Source organism: Hippoglossus hippoglossus, chromosome 9 (genome assembly GCF_009819705.1).
Source record: "Hippoglossus hippoglossus isolate fHipHip1 chromosome 9, fHipHip1.pri, whole genome shotgun sequence".
Taxonomy (NCBI): Eukaryota; Metazoa; Chordata; class Actinopteri; order Pleuronectiformes; family Pleuronectidae; genus Hippoglossus; species Hippoglossus hippoglossus.
Genome location: NC_047159.1, coordinates 24,446,990 through 24,466,743, shown reverse-complemented (window position 1 = coordinate 24,466,743; position 19,754 = coordinate 24,446,990). Strand labels below are relative to the sequence as shown.

Below are 19,754 nucleotides of genomic sequence, written 5' to 3'. Positions count from 1 at the left end.
TCATATCACATTAATGGTTTAGCAAATGACCAGTGAACTTAACGTGGAAACTGTATAAAAACGAACAGAAAAGAGTTTGGAAGTTTTGGTGACCTAGGCAGTTATACATCTTTTTCTAACTGCAGATATTTCTAGGATTTCCTATCCACAGGTGACCACATCTTGCAAAATAAGTTCATATTAGTCAGTTAAATTGTCTATTCCGAACCATGCCTCTTTTAAAGCAATGCAGACATCATGGGCAATTTGGAAACAGCAAACCTCCCACAAAGGGTACAAAGTTTAAGCCAATCATGGATAAATGTTTGACAAAATGAGGAAAGGCTGCACTTGAATGCAAAATACTTCCAGGGAAATTGCTGTGGATACAGGTGAGGGTGGGTCAGAGAGCAGGAAGCCGGGGTCATTTCACATGCGGGTGAGGTTGATTTACTAAAGAGATTCAGCACATGAAGGAAAAAGAAACAACCAAAACAATGATGCTTGTTGCATGTGGATGATCGCACCGTTGAAAAACGAGCCGCTAGCCTAAAATAAACTTAGCAACAAATAAGCTCTGGATATACAGCAGGTTTAATATAGCACACATTATTTCTGTTCATCTGTTTCACATATGTTAATCGACAGAGCTGTGGGGCATGCATCTCAATTCACCACCCCTCACCTCACAGTCACTGCCTTCCCACAAACAACGCACATCAATGAAGAATTACAGTTTGCTGAGTCGTGTGTACAAAAGGCAGTGCACGTATATGGACATTTAGCACACAGGAAGAGTAGCGGCAGGATTATACAGTTGATCATTACAGTGATCTGCATTGCCTTAAAGTGCATGGAAAGGAAGGAAATGGACACCGGGGGCAATTTTACATGTAAACAGTGTTACGTGTAAATATTATGCCTCTATTTGTGTCCACCTATAAGTGATCACAGCTATCGTTTAGATTCATTATGGAAATCTGAAAATGAATGATGGATGGAATAAAAACGAGATAATAGGGGGACAATTTTTGCTAACTCATGTAATAAAACCAACATAATTTAGATTAATTCAATATAGTTCACAACATAATGGAGAAAATAATGTATTTTTTTTCTGGGGGGAAATATTACAAACAGCATAACACAATGCAATTCAACACCACAACAAAATAAGGGTCTTTTTGTGTCCTTTTCATGCCATTGTACCCTGGTATTTTACCTCCAGTATCTCAATCTGACATAACAGGTTCACGTTTTTTGTAAAGGTGTAGTTCACCCACATTACACTTCAAAACAATATACATGTAGCCTGCATGTATCAAACAATGCAGTAAGCTTTTGTTTTATTTGTTTTCTATCTTCTGAGAGATCTGTCCAATAGATTTATTCTGCCAATGATACAATGTAGGCAAATAGATTTTAGCGTGAGGTGCTCACAGTGTTTTTCCAGAATCAATGTATTGGTTCCACAGACCTCACTGGAACTCCAGTCTATAGAAGAAACACTCCCAGTGAGAACATCTGGTGCTTTCTGTGGTTAATGCAGAGGAACTGCAGAGGATTGCTGTGTCAGGAAAGAGCTGCTGCCACTTCTTTTTAAATGTATCTTGTCACCGAGAGCACTGACAACATCTATCATCTCCACTGTATTGGGGAGGAAGCATTAATCTCAGAGGCAGACATCTGAAAACCTGGGTAAATAAAGTGATGTGTGCAAGTTATTTTAGGAAGTCAACTCCAGGCTCTGCTACACTGGAACATTCTTCACACTGCAGCATATATCTAAAGCATCCTTGAAATGGAGGCGGTGTACATGAGCTTTCATTATCATGCTCACATCTGTACCTGTTGCCACACCTCCTCCCAAGCGTTCACCTGTAGGAACTGAGTCTATGTTCCTCCAGTTATAATCATTGCTCTCCACTCCTGGTGTTTTCCATGAGGAATCCTTACATATGTGCACATTTACTGTGTATGGCTAAATGTTCTCATTCATGTACGACCCCAATAGGTGTCTATCTATGTCTGTATTATACAGGGCTTGTGTGTGTGAGTGTGTGTGTGTGTTTTAAAAAGCACTGTGTGTAGCAGCAGGCTGGCAGTACGCTCCCCACTGAGACTGTGCAACATCAGGATAGACCAGATCTTTGTAGGGGATGTGCAGTTTGAGGACACAATACCTGCGATCCAAGTCAGACTCAGAGCTGGGGGAGTGGTTGGGGTAGGCATGGTATTTATCCTGTGTGGAAGCAACACAAACAACAGACACAGATTAGAAAATCCTGCCTCAATACTTTATTCCTACAGGGGGCAGCAGAAGCTCGAGTTTCTCACCTCCTCATCACTGTCGTCTTGTTTGGGCTTCTTCTTCTCCTTTTCCTTCTCCTTCTCCTTCTCCTTCACCTTCTCCCTCTCCTTCTCTTTCTTCTTATCCTCTTTATTTTTCTTCTTCTCTTTCTCGGGCAGGAGGTCATCAATCCAGGCCAGGTCGTGCTGGGAGAAAACCATGTCCAGCATCTTTCGGACGACCATCAGACCCAGGATCTGTTGGTTTAGCACAGAAATATGAACGCAGGCCTCGTATTAACTCCCATTTACATTCATATCATATTATTAGACTTAGGCTGAATGTGATTTAGCTGGCTGGTATTAATATATTGACACTATCATGAATCGCAGATATACACAGGGAAATCAGATCACACCGTCTCTTTATATTTACACTCAGATATTGTAACAATAAATTCTGATGTGCTGAGTTCATTTGAGAAAGCTGTTTGGATTTATTTCTGTTGATATAGGTTTCAATGTATATGTGTAGTACAGATACAGCTGACCACCTCTTGAGCATCTTCAGACTACATAGGACATTTTTGTTTAAAAATGGTGTTTTCAAACTAAAACGATCTCTGTCCACACAAGCGTTTTGGCTCCTTATCAGCTTTAACCCCTGTCCATACAAACACGCCTGAAAGGGGGACTGCTAATGTACACTGCAGGCATGCACGGGATGGTGTACACGGGAAGCATTTGGCTGTTAATTGCAGAATTGCATTGCTTGAATAGCTCATCTCCCAGAATTTAACTGTACAATAGTTTTTAGCAAAGATAACAGTGTCAGCAACACTAGTAATTGATAATCCATGTTGCTTTCTACACTGGTGGCCGAGGTTAATGCAGGTTGATTTCTTACGGAAGGGGGTCATATGATAGGAGCCCATTGAAAACCCCAATCAGCAAGTGTTTGTTAGTGTCTAAGTCATCGTTAACAAACTTCTCTGTTTCTGCCCATCCAGACTAAAATGCAGTCCCAGGTTTTCAAATCAAAATGGGGCCAACAGCATTTCCAAACTTCTCGTTCGTTTTAGTGGCTCCAAAACTCTTGAGAAGTGTGGAGACCGGGTGTATCCGTAGCTGAGTGGATGCGTAGTGAAACGGACACGTAAGCATCTTGGATGAACAGATAAAGCCCTGATTTATGCATTCTGCCATCAAACTATATTCAACCATCTGATCATCCAGGATGCATAATAATTTAGTGTAGGAGTAGCTGCCTGTTTTCCAAAAATAACAACAACACACATCCTTTTAAACTTCCTTTCCAAACAAAGGATTCATGTTCTATCACGTACCATCACAGGGAAGATGATGGCCAGGAAGGTGGATTTCAGGATCCAGAGCACAGCCAGACAGATGATCTGGACGAGTGTGAACAGGTGTACTTTCCTCAGAGGAACATGACGGAGGTAAGAAAAGTCTGGCTGGTGCTTCGATGGCATCATGTACAACTTTATCCTGTCCCAGAACTGTGGAGGACGATGAGACAAGGGGCAGATGGAGGAAAAGAGCCCAAGTTTTGAGTGGCACAGGTTAAACACTTGCAGACCTATGATATGAATGATTCATCTCAAATTATTTCGGGGAGATTGGTATGCTACACAGCTCCACTAGCCTGTGCAATGAGTTGGAGGAAAGTTTCCGACGAGCACTGGCTCCAACACAAACACATGAAGCCCCATCTGTAAATTTGTCACTCTATATATTGGTTGTTATAATGAGACACCTGCACATCAGACCCAGTTGGTACAGCTGCAGGTTATATTTTTACTTTGATATCTTTGTCAACTCAGAAGCTTATAACAAATGTAACTGTGATTTTATGTGATTCTGTTGTCTCTCTTGTCTGTATGGACACCAAGGATCACGCCTGCCTGCCTGTTTGTTTGCTTGGAAGCTCTAAATAAGCTGCTTCCCGGCCCGCTGTCAGAAATGCAATAAGTAAGACGTTCAGCCACAATAACTCAATTTATTAAGATAATTAACATCAGCGGCTGGCACGCAGCGTACCTGGATTCCACTGAGCGAGGCGACACCCATGTAGAGGAAGACACCGTACAGCACCGGCATGGGGATGAACTACAAGCAACAGGAAGCACAGAACACATGTTAGACAGTCATGCTGTAGTTTTTAGGTTGCCGACACTGTGTGGAGTTTAAAGGCAAAGAAATAAATGAGTTATTATGAAATATTTAATCCAATGAAAAAATGTCAGACACATAAAAAGAAGTGCTTTGACAAATATCTAAAACTTAGTTTTATTACGAATTGTTATTACGAATTGTTGTTATTATTAAATCAATAGAAATCATATTTTTTGATGCATCAAGAGTCATTGAGTCAAGCGTTTTTATCACTGAATCGTAGCCCTCTGAATCAGAATGGAATTTTGAGGTGACTAGAGATTCCAACCCCACTGGCCTAACAAGGCTGAACGTGCTGGTCACCTCGTCTGCTGTCTAGCTAGGCAAGGCTGAGTTTGGATTATTACTCATAATCAAGTTGAGATGCCAGCATGAGCAGTATGAGTCATCTGTTGGTCACAGTGACCACAGAGTAAGATCATTAGTAGAGGATGGTGAGAAATATTATCTGTAATATTTTCATAAAAGTATTTGTACTGGTTTTATCCCTGTCAGTCATAAACAGCAGAAATTAGATGGTTTCACCCTCCATTACAACCTTTATCATAAGCAATAGGAAACAGCACACAATGTACTTCATACCTTAAGTATCGGAGCAAGGAAGATGGAGACTCCGGTGAGAGCAAACACCAAAATCCCTGTCATTCTTTGTTCTCTGTATATTGGACATTGATCAAATATAAACAGGACACCATCAAGTCAATTTCACAAAGCGTTGCATTGTCACAGCTACAAAGACCTTGGCAAAGAGTTTCTCTCATAGTGAGATATTGCATACAACAGCCTGAAGGGGTAATTTCCCAAGTGACGTTTTTTTGTTTGTTTCTGTTCCATTTAACCAACCAACCAACCTGACCCCGAGGAACTGAGGCTGTTCTCCGGGAGCGCTCGACGCACTCTCCATCTTCAGAGAGTCGATGTGGGCGATGGAGATGACGGTGGCAGCCACGTACCAGGGCAGGCCCATGAAGGAGCAGGCAGCCATCAGGACACCAACCCAGAACAGATCCAGGTGATAACCACAGCCTTTCTGCCAGGGAAACCAGACACAGATCATTTTATATATATACCTCATAAGCCTTGGATAATAGAATTCTTTTAAATGCTAAAATAGAATGCAATATACATAGATGGAAACATACAATGATATAATTATATAATAACAATAAAAGTATCTATACTCTGACTAAACTCTGACTTAATGTGAGTTTTTATGAAGATTTCTTGTTTCTTCAGTGGTAAACAATATATACGTTTATATAAGTGCAAACCTACCTTAAGTTTGTTCTCCTTACGGTTAACAATGACAGCGCTGATCTGCTGGTCCATGAAGATGAGAATGGTGACCAGCAGGGCAGGGACAAAGCTGGCCAGGTACACCCACCATGGGTTCTTTCCAAACGGCATCACCAGCCAGCCACGGTCAGGGCGAGTCGGCTGTTGGAGGAGGAGAGTCCATTTAATTTCCAGTTCATTTCCACAGTGGTACATAAACAATTTCCACATAAGAAAATCATTCTAAGACACTTAAGTTAGTAGGGGAATGGTCTTATTTGGGTTAGATGAGATGATCAATTCCGCTCTCAAGTGTGTACGTTACACAAAGCTACGGCCAGGATTTGGTTAGCTTAACCCAAAGACTGGAAGCAGAGGTAAGTCTGGCTCTTTTCTGAGATCTAATTTCATTAATCTGTATGCAATAAAAAAATAAATAAAAGCAATAAGTAAATCACCCAAATTATTGAGTAATTGTTTAAAAGCACATACCCTGTATAAGAAACGATGATTTGAAATGAATTCACATACCTTAAATTCTGTTGGAACAATTAGCTTGGGAGTTTTGAGTCCCATCAACATATCCAGCCCCACAAACGTCATTATGGACATGAAGATGGAGAAGTCACTGATGAGTTTCCTCAGCTGGAGCCACAGACAGAGAGACACAATGGGAAAAAAGACAGTTTGAATGAGAAACAAGCACATCTCTTTTCAGAGCAGGGACGGGTCAGATAGGAGGCAACTCATAAATATTGAACATGAGCTGTGCCTGGCTCCTCTTGAGTTAGAGATAATCCTTGTGTCTGGAAACAGAAGTGATCAGCTCGTTTTTTCCTCTGTTTGATGAAGCCCTCCTGGGAGATCAGACACAGGACAGATGTTAGCAGCAGTGCTGTGTTGGGTCTGGGGGGGGGGGGACTGTACCAACATGGCTATAAAATCAACAACAGGCTATCAAAAGTGATAACAAGTGGGCCATCTGTCTGAGAGAGTGTTGTACTTTCTGGTTCAAATTTGCTTGGCTCACATTGCTTTGTTTACAGTTTTGCAGATTGAAAAGGCATTGACCTCCATAACAACACTGTTGGAGACTTACTTTAAAGTTCTGCTACGACACATTACACTGTTTTAATTATTCAGTATATTCTTCCTTTTAGATGTCAGTCTTCATTATGTGTTCACAGTTTGCATAATTTTAAAGGTACCCTGTGGAGTTTTTGACCATTAGTAGCACTATGGAGCAATGCTTTCACATGGGGGTTCCTATATCGTGTACACCCACAGGGACATGAGCAGCGTGTTACATATTTCTGCCATTCCACGGATCGATAGACTGTGGCAGTAATGGCAAAAAAACATAGCACAACTAGTATATTTATTTTAAGAGTAAGAATATGCATTCAACAAATAAAATTCAATAGCTTTGGTAAACTTAATGTAACATTAATATTCTGTTCATAATGCCATCATCATCATCATCATCATCATCATCATCATCCTCATCATCATCATCATCATCATCATCATCATCATCATCATCAACACCTGACTTGTTATTTTGATATTGTTAGAGAGATTTCGCTGTAACTATTCATAGCATGATCTTACTTTGGGCAGGTTCACATACATTACTGCTGAAAATCCTTGAAATCCTGAGATAATCTTTGCAAGACGATTAAGTGTAGAGGTCAAGGTCAAAATAGCTGTGCTTAGAGAATTTAATGCCTCCTTGGTGATTTAAGTCCTTTCTATGTAACCATTCAAACCGTAAAATCATGTTGAAAGTTATATTCGTGCCATATCCATTTAACGGAATAAATACGTTCTGTGTGTTGCTCTTTCTCTGTAGACTATTCTCATATAATGTAAAGACTCTCTTAAATTGTTATTAAAAGTGCTACACCTGCAAACCTGTAGTATTTTCTAATTATTTTGTTATGTTTGTGTCTGATGATTTCTCACAGCACGGCTTGAACCTCTGTGGCATTTCTTATTAGTCTTTGGGAGCATTTTTATGAATAAAACATAGCCACAAATGGAGTGGAACAGGTAGCCTTATAAAGCAATTTGGGGAATCCTCTTTAACATCTGAAATTTATCAGATTGAACCGATTTCTGAAAAGTAAGTCCCAGCTGGAACTCTGTAGTAACAGCAAACCTCACAGATATTATATATATATATATATATATATATATATATATATATATATATATATATATATATATATATATATATATATATATATATATAATTCACTCTAGGATGAGAATATATGTTAGTTGCAAAGTGTGTTCTGGTTGGAGATAATAAATCTGCTCTTATGTTTTGTGTGTTAACATTAAAATTTCATATGGCACCTTTCATTTCTCCATTAACTGGATTTGTGCTCATACAAAGCATGGTGAAACTTGTTTATTTAAAAAGACAGATTATTTTGTCACCTTGGTGGGGAAGTAGCGGCTGAACTTGAACTTCTTGAGAGAGACGGTCATGGAGTAGGTGCCAAAGAAGAGGATGAAGGACATGAGGGCCAGATCAGGGACATACTTGCAAGTCTTTCCCACCAGTGAGCCTCCATACTTCACACACTCCTTCTTGCTCAGCTGGCTCCAGTCCATCGCTGTCACATTCAACTGGGATGGATGGTGGGTGGCAGGGACAGGGATACAGGAGAGGATGAAGACAATTGTTTTAACAAAGACATAAAGGATGTAAACACAGACAGAGTGAACATTTTCGGTATGGATATGAAGTTATAATTCACGGAGTAGGGCGAGAGGTTGATGGGATAGATGGAGAGAAACAAACCAAGGACAGAAAGAGAGCAGCTTCTTTATCAGACTGGGTGGACACCTGGGCTGCTGTAAATCATTTATGTACATAGGATTTACTTTTTTTTTAAACGATTACGTAATGTGGGCTTGAAATACAATGCACTGAAATAAATAGAGTCAAAACATTGCAAATTGAGTGAAAGGATGAACTTACCCCAGAGACACTAGAGCTGTTATCTGGCATTGGAACTAAACCATTGAAGATCATTGCAGCCACTGTTTATGAGTGGGAGATAGACAGATTGGAAATGAGACAGAAAATGAAGAGGGGTCGAGGAGGAAAACAAAAGGGAAAGAAAAAGAAATGCAAAACATAATGAGAATCCAGCTGCCGGACATTGCAAAGATCACCCTGCGGCCCATGCAGACAAACAAAGGGGTACTCACTTGCAAGAGATGGCAGCCAAATTGTTTGTGCATGGCAAAAACAAACAAGAGACAAATCAGTTACAGAAATCAATGTCTATCACTGCAAATTACTGCCATTTTCAAAAACAGCAAACAGATTAGTGAGTATCTAGGAATTTGGATGATGCGGGAATCTAATTTAAATTGAATCTAAATTAAATTAGATTATTTTTCATTTCATTTCATTAATCCATGCATCCACACAAAGAGTAATTCAAGTTGATAATCAACATCCTGGGAAACACCATAGACTGCAGCGATTACAGCCAATGTAAAACAGGATGCAGATATTTTAACCTAATATCAGCTGATACATTACATTAACCGTATTGGCCATTTTAACAGACAGCCTCACAGCAACCGAAGATAAAAACAAAATTTTAAAAATACTCACGTACTAAAATAGTGTAATTAAAGAGACCTGCCTTTTCTTATTGGGGAAGTAACTCATTATTCTAGTATTAAATATTTAGTATGAAAGACGAATGGAATAAAACATTTCTGTATTATCAACCCATTAATTCCAAATTGATGTGGTTTTAGGCCAACTGGATATAAATAACTAAATGAGCAGTTAAGGTGAAAGTAGAAAAAAAACCAAACCCTGCCTCTTTGTTTAAACTCTAAACTCGGAGATAAACGGCTTCATTGGGACTCTGTGAGTGTGGTTTGATCACATTTGATTGACAGTGGCCTGAAAACACAGGCAGCCAGTTCTACAACAGATTTAACTAAGATGTTGCTAAATCATCATGGGTGCGCAGATGTGCATGACATCACCTTTTTTCAACCCAGAGACCTGCCCATTTCAATCTGTCTATGTTCATAGGGTTTTTGTTTTGCCAGACTTCCATTATCATGTGTGATTGAAGCACAGAATGACACTCGTCGTACAATGATCAACATCTCCAGCAGTCAAAAAGCTCCTTCGCAACAAGGCACCAGATGTGGATGAGATTCGTCCTTAAATGTATTTGGGGAGGCTATGGAAAAGGACATTTAAAAGGAAAAGGAAGTTTCGGCAAACCATCAGCCCAACCTAATGTTGAATGGAGGGTGGGAACAATGCCTGAGGAGTGGCACAACAAGGCTGCTGATTCCCATGTTAAAAAGAGGGGACGTCAGAGTGCACTCCATCTGCCTATCTATCAGAATTACTGTATCTCTTTGGTTCTTACAGACAATGGCCCCTTAAACACCTGGTAATAACATCCGTTCCGAGAGATCTGATCACAAGTGGCCAGCGTTAAGTATGTGTGTTCACACCTGACATTCAAATGTGTCCTGAATGTGTCTCCTGTGACTCACTTCCCTGCTCTACATGCAAATTAACACGTTCGTCATTTGTGTTAAGATCAAACAATGTTGTTTTGAATCAGTCTGAGTTTACAGATGTGTCTGATGTCACTGTTTGTGTGTGTGTGTGTGTGTGTGTGTGTGTGTGTGTGTGTGTGTGTGTGTGTGTGTGTGTGTGTGTGTGTGTGTGTCGGCACGAGCAGGCAAAAGAGAGGAAGAAAGACGAGTCAGTAGAGTCTGAATGAATCTCGTGCAGCTGTGAAGAACGATTTTTCCAATTTAAGAAACCATTATGTGTTGATCAGTGTTGATCTTGTGTCGACGATTGCAAACAAACGAACGAGAAGAGAAAAAATTTGTTCGATTTGTGGTGAAACTGCAGCGGGTGTCTCAGGATGTCAGCTGAGTAGGAGGTCCGTCATATGTGGCTCAGGATGGATTTTATTCATTCTGCTAAAAGATTGTGGACTCTTGGGCCCAGACCAGCTCCGAATGTCATCTGACGTGATCGGATCGTTATCCGATCTTAGTCCGCTCACACCTGTACTTGTGATCGGATAACAAAAAACTAATTTTAATACCAGGTGTATACGGGGCCAATGTGGTTGTGTTGGCTTCACCAGTCCGAGATCTCCAGCATGCACTGGGACAGTTTGCAGCTGACTGTGAAGTGGCTGGGATGAGTCAGCACCTCAAAGTCTGAGGCCATTGTGAAGTGAAGGAGTTTAAGTATCCTGGGGTTTTGGTTACGAGTGAGGGTACGATGGAGGGTGAGTTTGACAGGCAGATTGTTGCAGTGTCAGGAGTTATGCAGGCACTCCCCTGGACCATTGTGGTGAAGAGGGAGCTGAGCTGGGAGACAAAGCTTTTGATTTACCAGTCAATCTATGATCCAACCAACAGCAATAGTCGTGAGCTCTGATTAGTGACTAAAAGAATGAGATTGCAATTACAAGTGGCAAAAATGAGTTTCCTCTGTAAGGTGGCTGTGCTCGCCCTAATAGCTAGGGTAAGGAGCTCTTAACTCCAGAAGAAGCTCGGACTAGAGCTACTAGAGCTGCTGGTCGTTTGCATCAAAATGAGCCAGTTGGGACGGTAGTGGGATCTGATCACTGAAGGGTTTTCTGGGCCAACTGATGGAAAGTCCCAGGGGAGACCCAAAACCCTTTGGACTGACTGTATATCTCATCTGACCAATGATCCCCTGAAAGGGACTCGTAAATCTTGCTAGAAAGACCTTGCTTAGACTGCTGCCACTGTGACGCAGCAGAAAATGGATGGATGGTTGAATGGATTATACTACACTTCACTAATGAGAACTGGATTTTTCTCAGTTTTCTAGCACTTCATTGTTACTTGATGAGATCAAATGTTTAGATAAACTTGTGCTTTAACGAAACTTTCCAAAAAACGTCTAATGTAACATGATGAAGTACAATACCAGACACTCTGTGATGTCAGTAAAATAATCCCAAACAGAGCCACTGCCACACTTCCTACGTGTGGATGATCCACCTGCGTCACCCTGACTCAAGGGAAGTACTCACCTGGGTCAGGGGCCAAGCACTCGCACTTGTAGGTGGTGATGTAGTCAGGCTTGAAGTCAGTGTTGATGGGGTAGTACTTGAAGGAGCCCACCATCTTCTTGATTGCGTCAGATATGAAGATGAAGGAGATGAGGCTGGAGAAGCCCTCCTCTGTGAAGCGCGTCATGTACTTGATGATGTAACTGGCGTCAGTAGCTACCAGGATAAAACACTGCAGGCAGGAATGCATGCCGATCCACAGACGCAGCTCCATGTAATCTATGCTGTTATTTCTTTAGGGGATGAGAAGTCAGTACAGATTGGTGAATGCACTGGCAAAGATAATTCATGCATTTATGCACTTATATTGCCTGCATTTTAAAGCGAAGATACTGATAAGGTAAAAAGATGTCACTTATGTAGTATCTTGCTCTAAAGACCTTTAACATTTGAGCAGTCACATGATTCAATATATTAGAATATCAGTTCGGTTTGATTTAGTCACCCAGTTGGCAGTACATTGATATGCTATAATTAAGATGGCATAAGTTGCATTACACAGAAGTATAAGAACTACTACAGAGTTCTTGCACACCACAAAGTCTTTTCAAAGGTTTGTCTATATGGTACCTTGGCCTTTATTAAATAATATTCTCATACATAAATATCATCAATATAATATTGCAGATATAATGATTCTATTGGATGATTGTATATTATATATATACATTGTACCTACTTGTGTCGAGTTTATCTAGAAAAGCTAATTGACAAAGTAAATATTCCAACATAGCTACATTTAGGTCGCCAGCCAGTGCTGTTTGTAAAGTTTGACTCTTGAAGAAAATGTACTTTTAATCATCTACAAATACCTTCAGTGGATGTGCTGTACATTCAAGCCTCAATACATACTTGAAATCTAACTCTGAAATCTGAATCTGACATATACTGTAAGTCTACAACAGGATCACTCAGTTCTGAAGAGGCTCACTTGCTGAATTCAAACAGGAGCTTTTCAAAGATGAGGATGGGTCCAGTGGAGCTGAGGATGATGAGGGGCTGACCACTGAAAAGACAGAAAACAGTGCCAGCCAGAGCTGTACCCAGGAAACTCTCCATCACACCCTGTTGGAAGAGGGAGGTGGGAGTCAAGGAAAGAAGGTTATATTACTCAGAAACAGGGAAAGAAAACAGCAGTTGTTGTGGAATGAGATTCCTTGAAAGAATTGACGGAAAACGAAAACGCAGCTGAACAATGGTTGGGACATTTGAATGACAAAATTGATGTGTTGTGGTGTCGATGACATCAGCAACACAAGCTTCAGATGAGACGAGAGGAAGAGAGGAATGACAAAAATCAATGTTGGTGGGTGTAAAGTGGGAGTGGTTGCTGTGTGTATGTGCATTGGACAAAAGGTCAAGATGTATTTCAACTTGACAGGGAGGGGAATGAATAAGTGCCAGTCAAAGCACTTACCTGAAATGATTCCTGTGCACATCTTTGAGTGTGTGTGTGTGTGTGTGTGTGTGTGTGTGTGTGTGTGTGTGTGTGTGTGTGTGTGTGTGTGTGTGTGTGTGTGTGTGTGTGTGTGTGTGTGTGTGCCTGTGTGCCTGTGTGTATGTAGTTGTATTTGTTCAAAGGTCTTGATGCACAAATAGAAAATGGAAGACCTGATCTGATCCTGTCTGTCTGTCTGTCTGTCTGTCTGTCTGTCTGTCTGTCTATCTGTCTGTCTGTCTGTCTGTTAGGTCACTTTTACAGTTTCAGACAGAAAGCTGCAACCATTATTATCACAGACCAAGCAAACATCCCATTCCAAACAGGCAGGATAACAACAGGCACTGCACTAGTTGTAATCATGCCATTCTATCATGATTCCTAAAAATGCCAATAAATGTTTTGTGATGGTGTAAAGCCTGACAGTATGTGTAGAGGCCTCTCTAAAGGTGCATATCTGCTTAATAGACCAAGTTGTATAAATTACTTTACATAAATAATTTGGTGTGATTGCCTAAGTTTGACACCCTCTTTTTACCTGGTAGTTGTCTGTAGCGTCCCCCAGCAGACCACCGAAGGTGATGGCGTTGGTGATGCAGCCCAAGTAGATGAAGAGCACAGCAGAGATGGACTGAATGTGAAAGCCTTCGTAGATATCACTAGGCAGCCATGGCAATTTCCTCTTTATATCCAGGTACAGCCCGCCACAGAAGCTATTATACATGTGCACAGTCAGTGGTTAGGATTTTTGGCACATTTCACTTCTCAGCACATATACACATATTACTTTCTGTAAAGTAGGAGATTCCCTATGACTGAATGAGATAACAATGATTTACAGTGATATCTGGACAAGCACGTAGATAGAGGAAGCCTTTTTCTTGTTATTTGGGATTATGTTGCTTTAGGCACAGCTGAAACTGGCTCTTTAAACCACCAACTTGACGAAAGATTAATCATTATATCCTCAGTTAAAGCTCATTGGGGGCTGTCTGCTTCTTTTCTACCCAGATAATTTGCCCACTTTGCCACATTTTTGTAAATTTCTATATGCCATAATCAGGTTTGATCCAAACCTCTCAGCATCTTGCCATGTGGCCTGGATTACCTACCGTCCAGTGAATGCTAGCTCCTCTCCGAGCTCATGTTGCACTGGCATCTCCTCGTCCTCAGACAGGCCTCCTCCTCCCCCAGCTGTACCGTTCATCTGCCCCAGTTCATTCAAGGAGAACACTGACTTCCTGCCGAAAAAAGATACATACGGCACAGAAGCAAATATGGTACATATCCAATCTACAATGTTGTGAGTGTTGTCTCAGAGGCTTTCACGTTTTGTCTGATGCTTGCTGACATGGAGGCAGGATTTCACCTTGCATCAAGCTCTTATCTCTGGGTTTGATTCAGGAAACACATTATTTTGCTGTCAGACTAATTCTTTGACAAAAGAAGATCATGGTCAAGGTTTAACCTCACACAATTGTTGTTGGCATATTGCTCAGAGAGGCCGAGTGATTCATTGGAGTATTGAGGTGGATGGTTAAACTCCAACCTTTTGTCAGCTGAGGGGACTTTCTTTGGCGGCTCAATGCGGATTTTAGGATCCCATTCTCCAGGTGGAAGCACAATTACTTCATCCAGAAACTCATCTATGCCGGCGATGAGATCCTCTCGATCTCTGGCCTTGTAGGCTACGTCACTGAAGAGCTGGGAGGGGGAGAAATAAAGGGAGAGAATTTCACTTGGCTTATTTCATAGTGATATCATTGGTATGTACTGCTATAATAACTGGCATCTACACTTTCCCAGAGAGTTAACTGAAAAAAACAGCAACAAACTAAATATCAGACTAAATTAAAAGCTAATGAAAATTAAGAGGTGTCTGCAACCTGGGAGAGACAGAAATATTTGTCCCAGGAGTGGTGTGTGGTACCTTCATTGATTTTCTTCCTCCCACACAAACAGCCTAACTTGATTTTGGACTGAAGAACAATCACTAAATGTATTGGAGCCATTTGCTCGAAGCTAGACTCAAATCCAGCTAATAACTGCAAATGGATTTTACAGGCCCCCCCGCACCAACTGTGTGTTAAGTAATATAGTAAACACTCAAACCTCAATTAAACCACTTAAAAAGACAAATGTTTTACAATTAAAGTCAGTGTTGGAATTGTTACTTCTTTGTGGTCACATACAGATGAAGTAAGCACAAGAATACACCCAGGAAGCATTTTTTTATGAAGTGACAAGGTAATATTAGCGTGGAGCCCTGCTAAAATAAAAGTCTGTAGTCACAGTAGCAGCTCTGTTAGGGTGTGCCTGAGCTAAATGCTAATGTCAGGCCACAATTACCCCCTTTTCCATCAAGGCAGTTCTAAGGCAGTGACAGTGTCACCATTAAATAAAATGTAAATCATACATATCCTAATTTTTTGACTGTTAACGGAATAAATCATTCCGACTTTATTTAAAAATAAAATAATGTGTTTCAGCATGTCATTATGAACATGTTCTGCGTTCAGTGTTTGTGTATAACAGGGAAGATTAAACTCTTATTAAGATACCATATTATAATGGGGGTCCACAAATCTCCAACCCCCACCTCACTGTCAGGGTTAAATTGTGGCTGTTGAACACACTATTTAGCTTTGCAAGTTCAGTTTAAAATAATGTCCTGTTATTTCTTCACTACTTCATCTGCTATTAAAAAAGCCCATCTGGATTTGTTCTTAGTGATTTAGGAATTAATAAGAGCTAAAACTGCATTCAGCAGCAAGAACACTCCCTTTAACAAACATTAAAAACCATGGGTGACTCATTATCCCAACAGAAACCCTGCTCCTAACCGATGCTTAACCATCAGCATCACATCCAGATGCAATTAAATCACAATAGTGGGTCTCCCAGTGGTTGGGCCGACTAAAGCACAAACCATACGTCACATCGTTTTCACAGCTTCAAATGAAGCTCACAGCCTTTCCCGGAAATTACACTTTCTCTATCCACAGGTTTACTGAGACATTGTCAGCATGCAGTCTAACAATGAAGGCATGTCATAGAAACACTTTTTAAAGAGCTACTTACATCATCCACCATTAGGGTTGCTATGGCTCGGCCAATCTCATTATACGACTTGGCCTTTCCTTGGGGCCCCAACAGAACAAACAGGAATCTGTACGTGACAAGACAAATGTGAGGCATGTGCAGGACTGGCAAGTGTTTGTGTGACGCGAGAGTGAAGGAGCGACAGATACTGCAGATCATTTCACCTGGTGGGCACAGGGACCTCAGTCAGACCTCCTAGTGTTGTGGCTTGGGCCAGGCGGACAAAGGCTACAAAGGGTTTGTTGAGGAAATCCACCTCACCCACCAAGACATTGGATGCCTCTGCATCTCTAGGGATCTTCTTCATGAATTTGTTTTTGAGCTACAGAAAGACAAAGAAGAAAGAGAAACAAATAATGAGACATCACCAAATAGTAGTACTATATGATATTTCACAGTTGTTGGTGTATCCATATTTTTTTTTTGTTTTGTTTTCCCTTTGCAGTATTCCTATTACTATATAGTATTACTTTTGAGTCCGAGTGTTCTAGGTTATGTTTTTAGAACTGTATCAATTAGGCAGAAAAGTAGGCTAATTACAAACTATTTAGATAACAATTAATGATTCCAGTAATTTTTCAAATTTCAATTGAAATATAACTAGTTTAAGTCAAATTAATAACCTAACATAGAGCATTAAACTGCCCAAGGTAGAGAAAAATGAATGATCACAAAATAACTAAATGTCATAGAAAACAAGTCAGTTTGGGATAAAGAAAAAACTTTCAGAACTCCTGTAGCAATGGACCTAAGTGAAGTGGAGGTCAGTGTAAACAGGTGTCCTAACTGAATTAATAGGACAATATTGTACTGCAGGATGTAATACTGTATACTGTTATCAGAAAGAAGTAACTAAGGAAGACTTCCTACAGTAAGATAATAAGCCAATACATTAGAAGAACAGCACAGAGGCTTCACATGATGGAAGAACAACACTCTCTCCAGACTAAACCTCACGGAGCTGCTTTGGGATGAAATGGACAGGGGGTGAAAGCAAAGCAGCCTACACATGTTTATTAGTTGACTATTTGCTCCTGTAATGACCAGATCTCCCCACTGAGATATTTTTAAGCTCCATCTTCTCATCATTTATTACCAAAAGCCTGTCTAAACCTGGCAGGTATGTCTGGAAGGGCATCGTTATATCAGCAGATGTTTGCAAGATAATAACGCATTGTTGTTCCATGATCATTAAACCTCCAGAAGCACCAATCAGAGAGGCAAAACAAATGTACCCGACACGGCTGCAACAGAAAAAAGAGGGATGGCGAGCTCGACCTAACCTGTCTGATTGCATGTAAAGGTGTGGCAGGAAATTGGACGGCAGCACAATAACACTCAATAATGGAGACACTTGCCAATAACCCACAGCTCAAATCTGTGGCTACATGTGAGGGCTGAGCACGCGGACTCTACAATGAGATCCATGTTTTTTCCAGATGCCAGCTCAATATTGACACAGAAAATGTGGCACACACACACACACACACACACACACACACACACACACACACACACACACAGTAACAAACTGCCACTTGTCTGTTGTCACATGTGACCTACTGTAGACCTGTAAATATAATTTGAACATCCAGCCATGCACTCATAACTGGGGTGCTTGGAACTGGACAGCCAGTACTTGTCCTCATAGTTGCGCTGACAAACAAAGTTCATAGCCCACGTCACACACTCTAATACAAACTCTCATTTATTTATTTTATACATTAGTCATTACAGTGAGTGACACTTAATCCTGACCTGTCTTTTGAAAAGCCCAGTAGCCTAATCCGAGCAACAACAGCACGGCGTTGCAACTGTTCAAGCATGTGACACCGGGTTTAAGCCACATTATTACATCGGCCACAATAATGAGTGAGTTATGTGTTTGCACGCTTCCTCCATGAGTAGCTGTCACCTTCACTGGCAGCTGCAATGGAAGATTGATGCCACTTGAGACCGAGCTCACTACTCCAGTGAAACATCAATTCAGAACAACACAATGCCTTGCCTCGATGTGAGATTATTTAGTTTATTTATTTATTTCAATAATAATGGTAGACAACAAAATGGAAAACACACCCAAGAGATAGATTCTATGCACTTAGATAGAAAAGTAAGAGATACTTAGCTATTCAAAAAGTTAGGAACAGGAATTTGGCCTTTACAAATGCACTTGTGTATACCAAAGCCTCAATAATATAAATATATTTTTATTTATTCAAATATATACACATTTTGCAAAAACAGTATCCAATGTATGTAAAAAATATACTCTTGAAACCATGTTGACCCATAAAGTCACATTACTGACTCACCTGGTCTGTGCTGGGAGTATCTGCAATATCGTTCATGCTCCTGCTCTGAGCGTGACCTGGAAGGTTAAACCGCAACATTAACATTTATAACATATTCATTACACACAGCATGCTTCAGATCAGAGCGTGCACTCAGTGGCTTTGCACTTCTTTAGGTTCACCCATATGGTCTATATCAATGTTTCACCATAAAGTCTACTTTTACGATGCCTGTAATTTTCAGATTTTTTGGCAGTGAGGTGTTAATTTAATGAAATGTTTTACATTGGGCTAAGCAGGTAGTATGAGGCCATTTGCGTTCACACAGCGAAAAGAATGTGACTACATGTGTCCCGGACCACCTCCGAAAGTAGTTGGAGTGATCGGAACACAGGAATGCTTTGAGGACACATTTGGGTGCGTTCAGCGTTCAGTGCGATCAGATCACTGAGCTTGGATGTTAATACCAGGCCTGAACAGGTCTAGCAGTCACTGTGTGTCTTTTGATGATGATGAGTCCACAAAATGGTCTGAATAAAAAAAAATCACCATTTTATGTTAAAAGAAATCCAGTCTCTGTCCTCAAAAAACAAAACTAACCATGTCTTTTCATAGATCCAAACCTCACCATAAATTATACATGAATGGTTAGTTTTCTAACATGGTTAGTTTTCTCACCTTGGCTTTTTATAAGCCAAGGTGAGAGAGGGAGAGAGAGGGAGCAAGAGTGGGGTGTGTGCATGTGAGCTGAAATCCCAGACCAAGCACCTATGGGCAGTCACTCACGCAGGCGGCCATAGTTGGTAGACTGTTGTTTCAATCTGAGGTCCTCGGTGGAGAGGTTAAAGTTGGCCATTGGCCCAGGACCTGGCCCTGGACCTGGTCCACCTCGGGACCCTACATTACGACCTGCCGAGGGAAAGGAAGCAGAGACAAACACACACAACAACAGTTCGAGGTGTTGCTTTCTGATTAACAGTGTTCATGAGATGAGGAAATGCCACAGCAGTAATTAACTCATCAAACATTAATACACTCCCTGTGGAGGGTATG

General features: G+C 40.8%; 1 protein-coding gene across 1 annotated transcript in view; it reads right to left on the bottom strand.

Annotated features, from left to right (window-relative positions):
• The window catches only part of slc4a5a (solute carrier family 4 member 5a), a 33,380-nt gene that overhangs the window by 2,611 nt on the left and 11,015 nt on the right, over nt 1–19,754 (bottom strand). The window contains exons 7-25 of the mRNA XM_034596402.1: nt 19,488–19,580; nt 18,723–18,778; nt 16,572–16,729; nt 16,387–16,474; nt 14,855–15,009; nt 14,418–14,546; nt 13,844–14,018; nt 12,799–12,932; nt 11,829–12,100; nt 8,732–8,766; nt 8,185–8,376; nt 6,271–6,384; nt 5,740–5,901; nt 5,316–5,494; nt 5,047–5,119; nt 4,330–4,398; nt 3,615–3,788; nt 2,317–2,526; nt 2,163–2,221 (exon numbers count right to left, since the gene is read on the bottom strand). Of these exons, the coding sequence (XP_034452293.1) occupies nt 2,163–2,221; nt 2,317–2,526; nt 3,615–3,788; nt 4,330–4,398; nt 5,047–5,119; nt 5,316–5,494; nt 5,740–5,901; nt 6,271–6,384; nt 8,185–8,376; nt 8,732–8,766; nt 11,829–12,100; nt 12,799–12,932; nt 13,844–14,018; nt 14,418–14,546; nt 14,855–15,009; nt 16,387–16,474; nt 16,572–16,729; nt 18,723–18,778; nt 19,488–19,580 (2,527 nt within the window). The remainder of the gene's footprint in view (nt 1–2,162; nt 2,222–2,316; nt 2,527–3,614; nt 3,789–4,329; nt 4,399–5,046; nt 5,120–5,315; nt 5,495–5,739; nt 5,902–6,270; nt 6,385–8,184; nt 8,377–8,731; nt 8,767–11,828; nt 12,101–12,798; nt 12,933–13,843; nt 14,019–14,417; nt 14,547–14,854; nt 15,010–16,386; nt 16,475–16,571; nt 16,730–18,722; nt 18,779–19,487; nt 19,581–19,754) is intronic.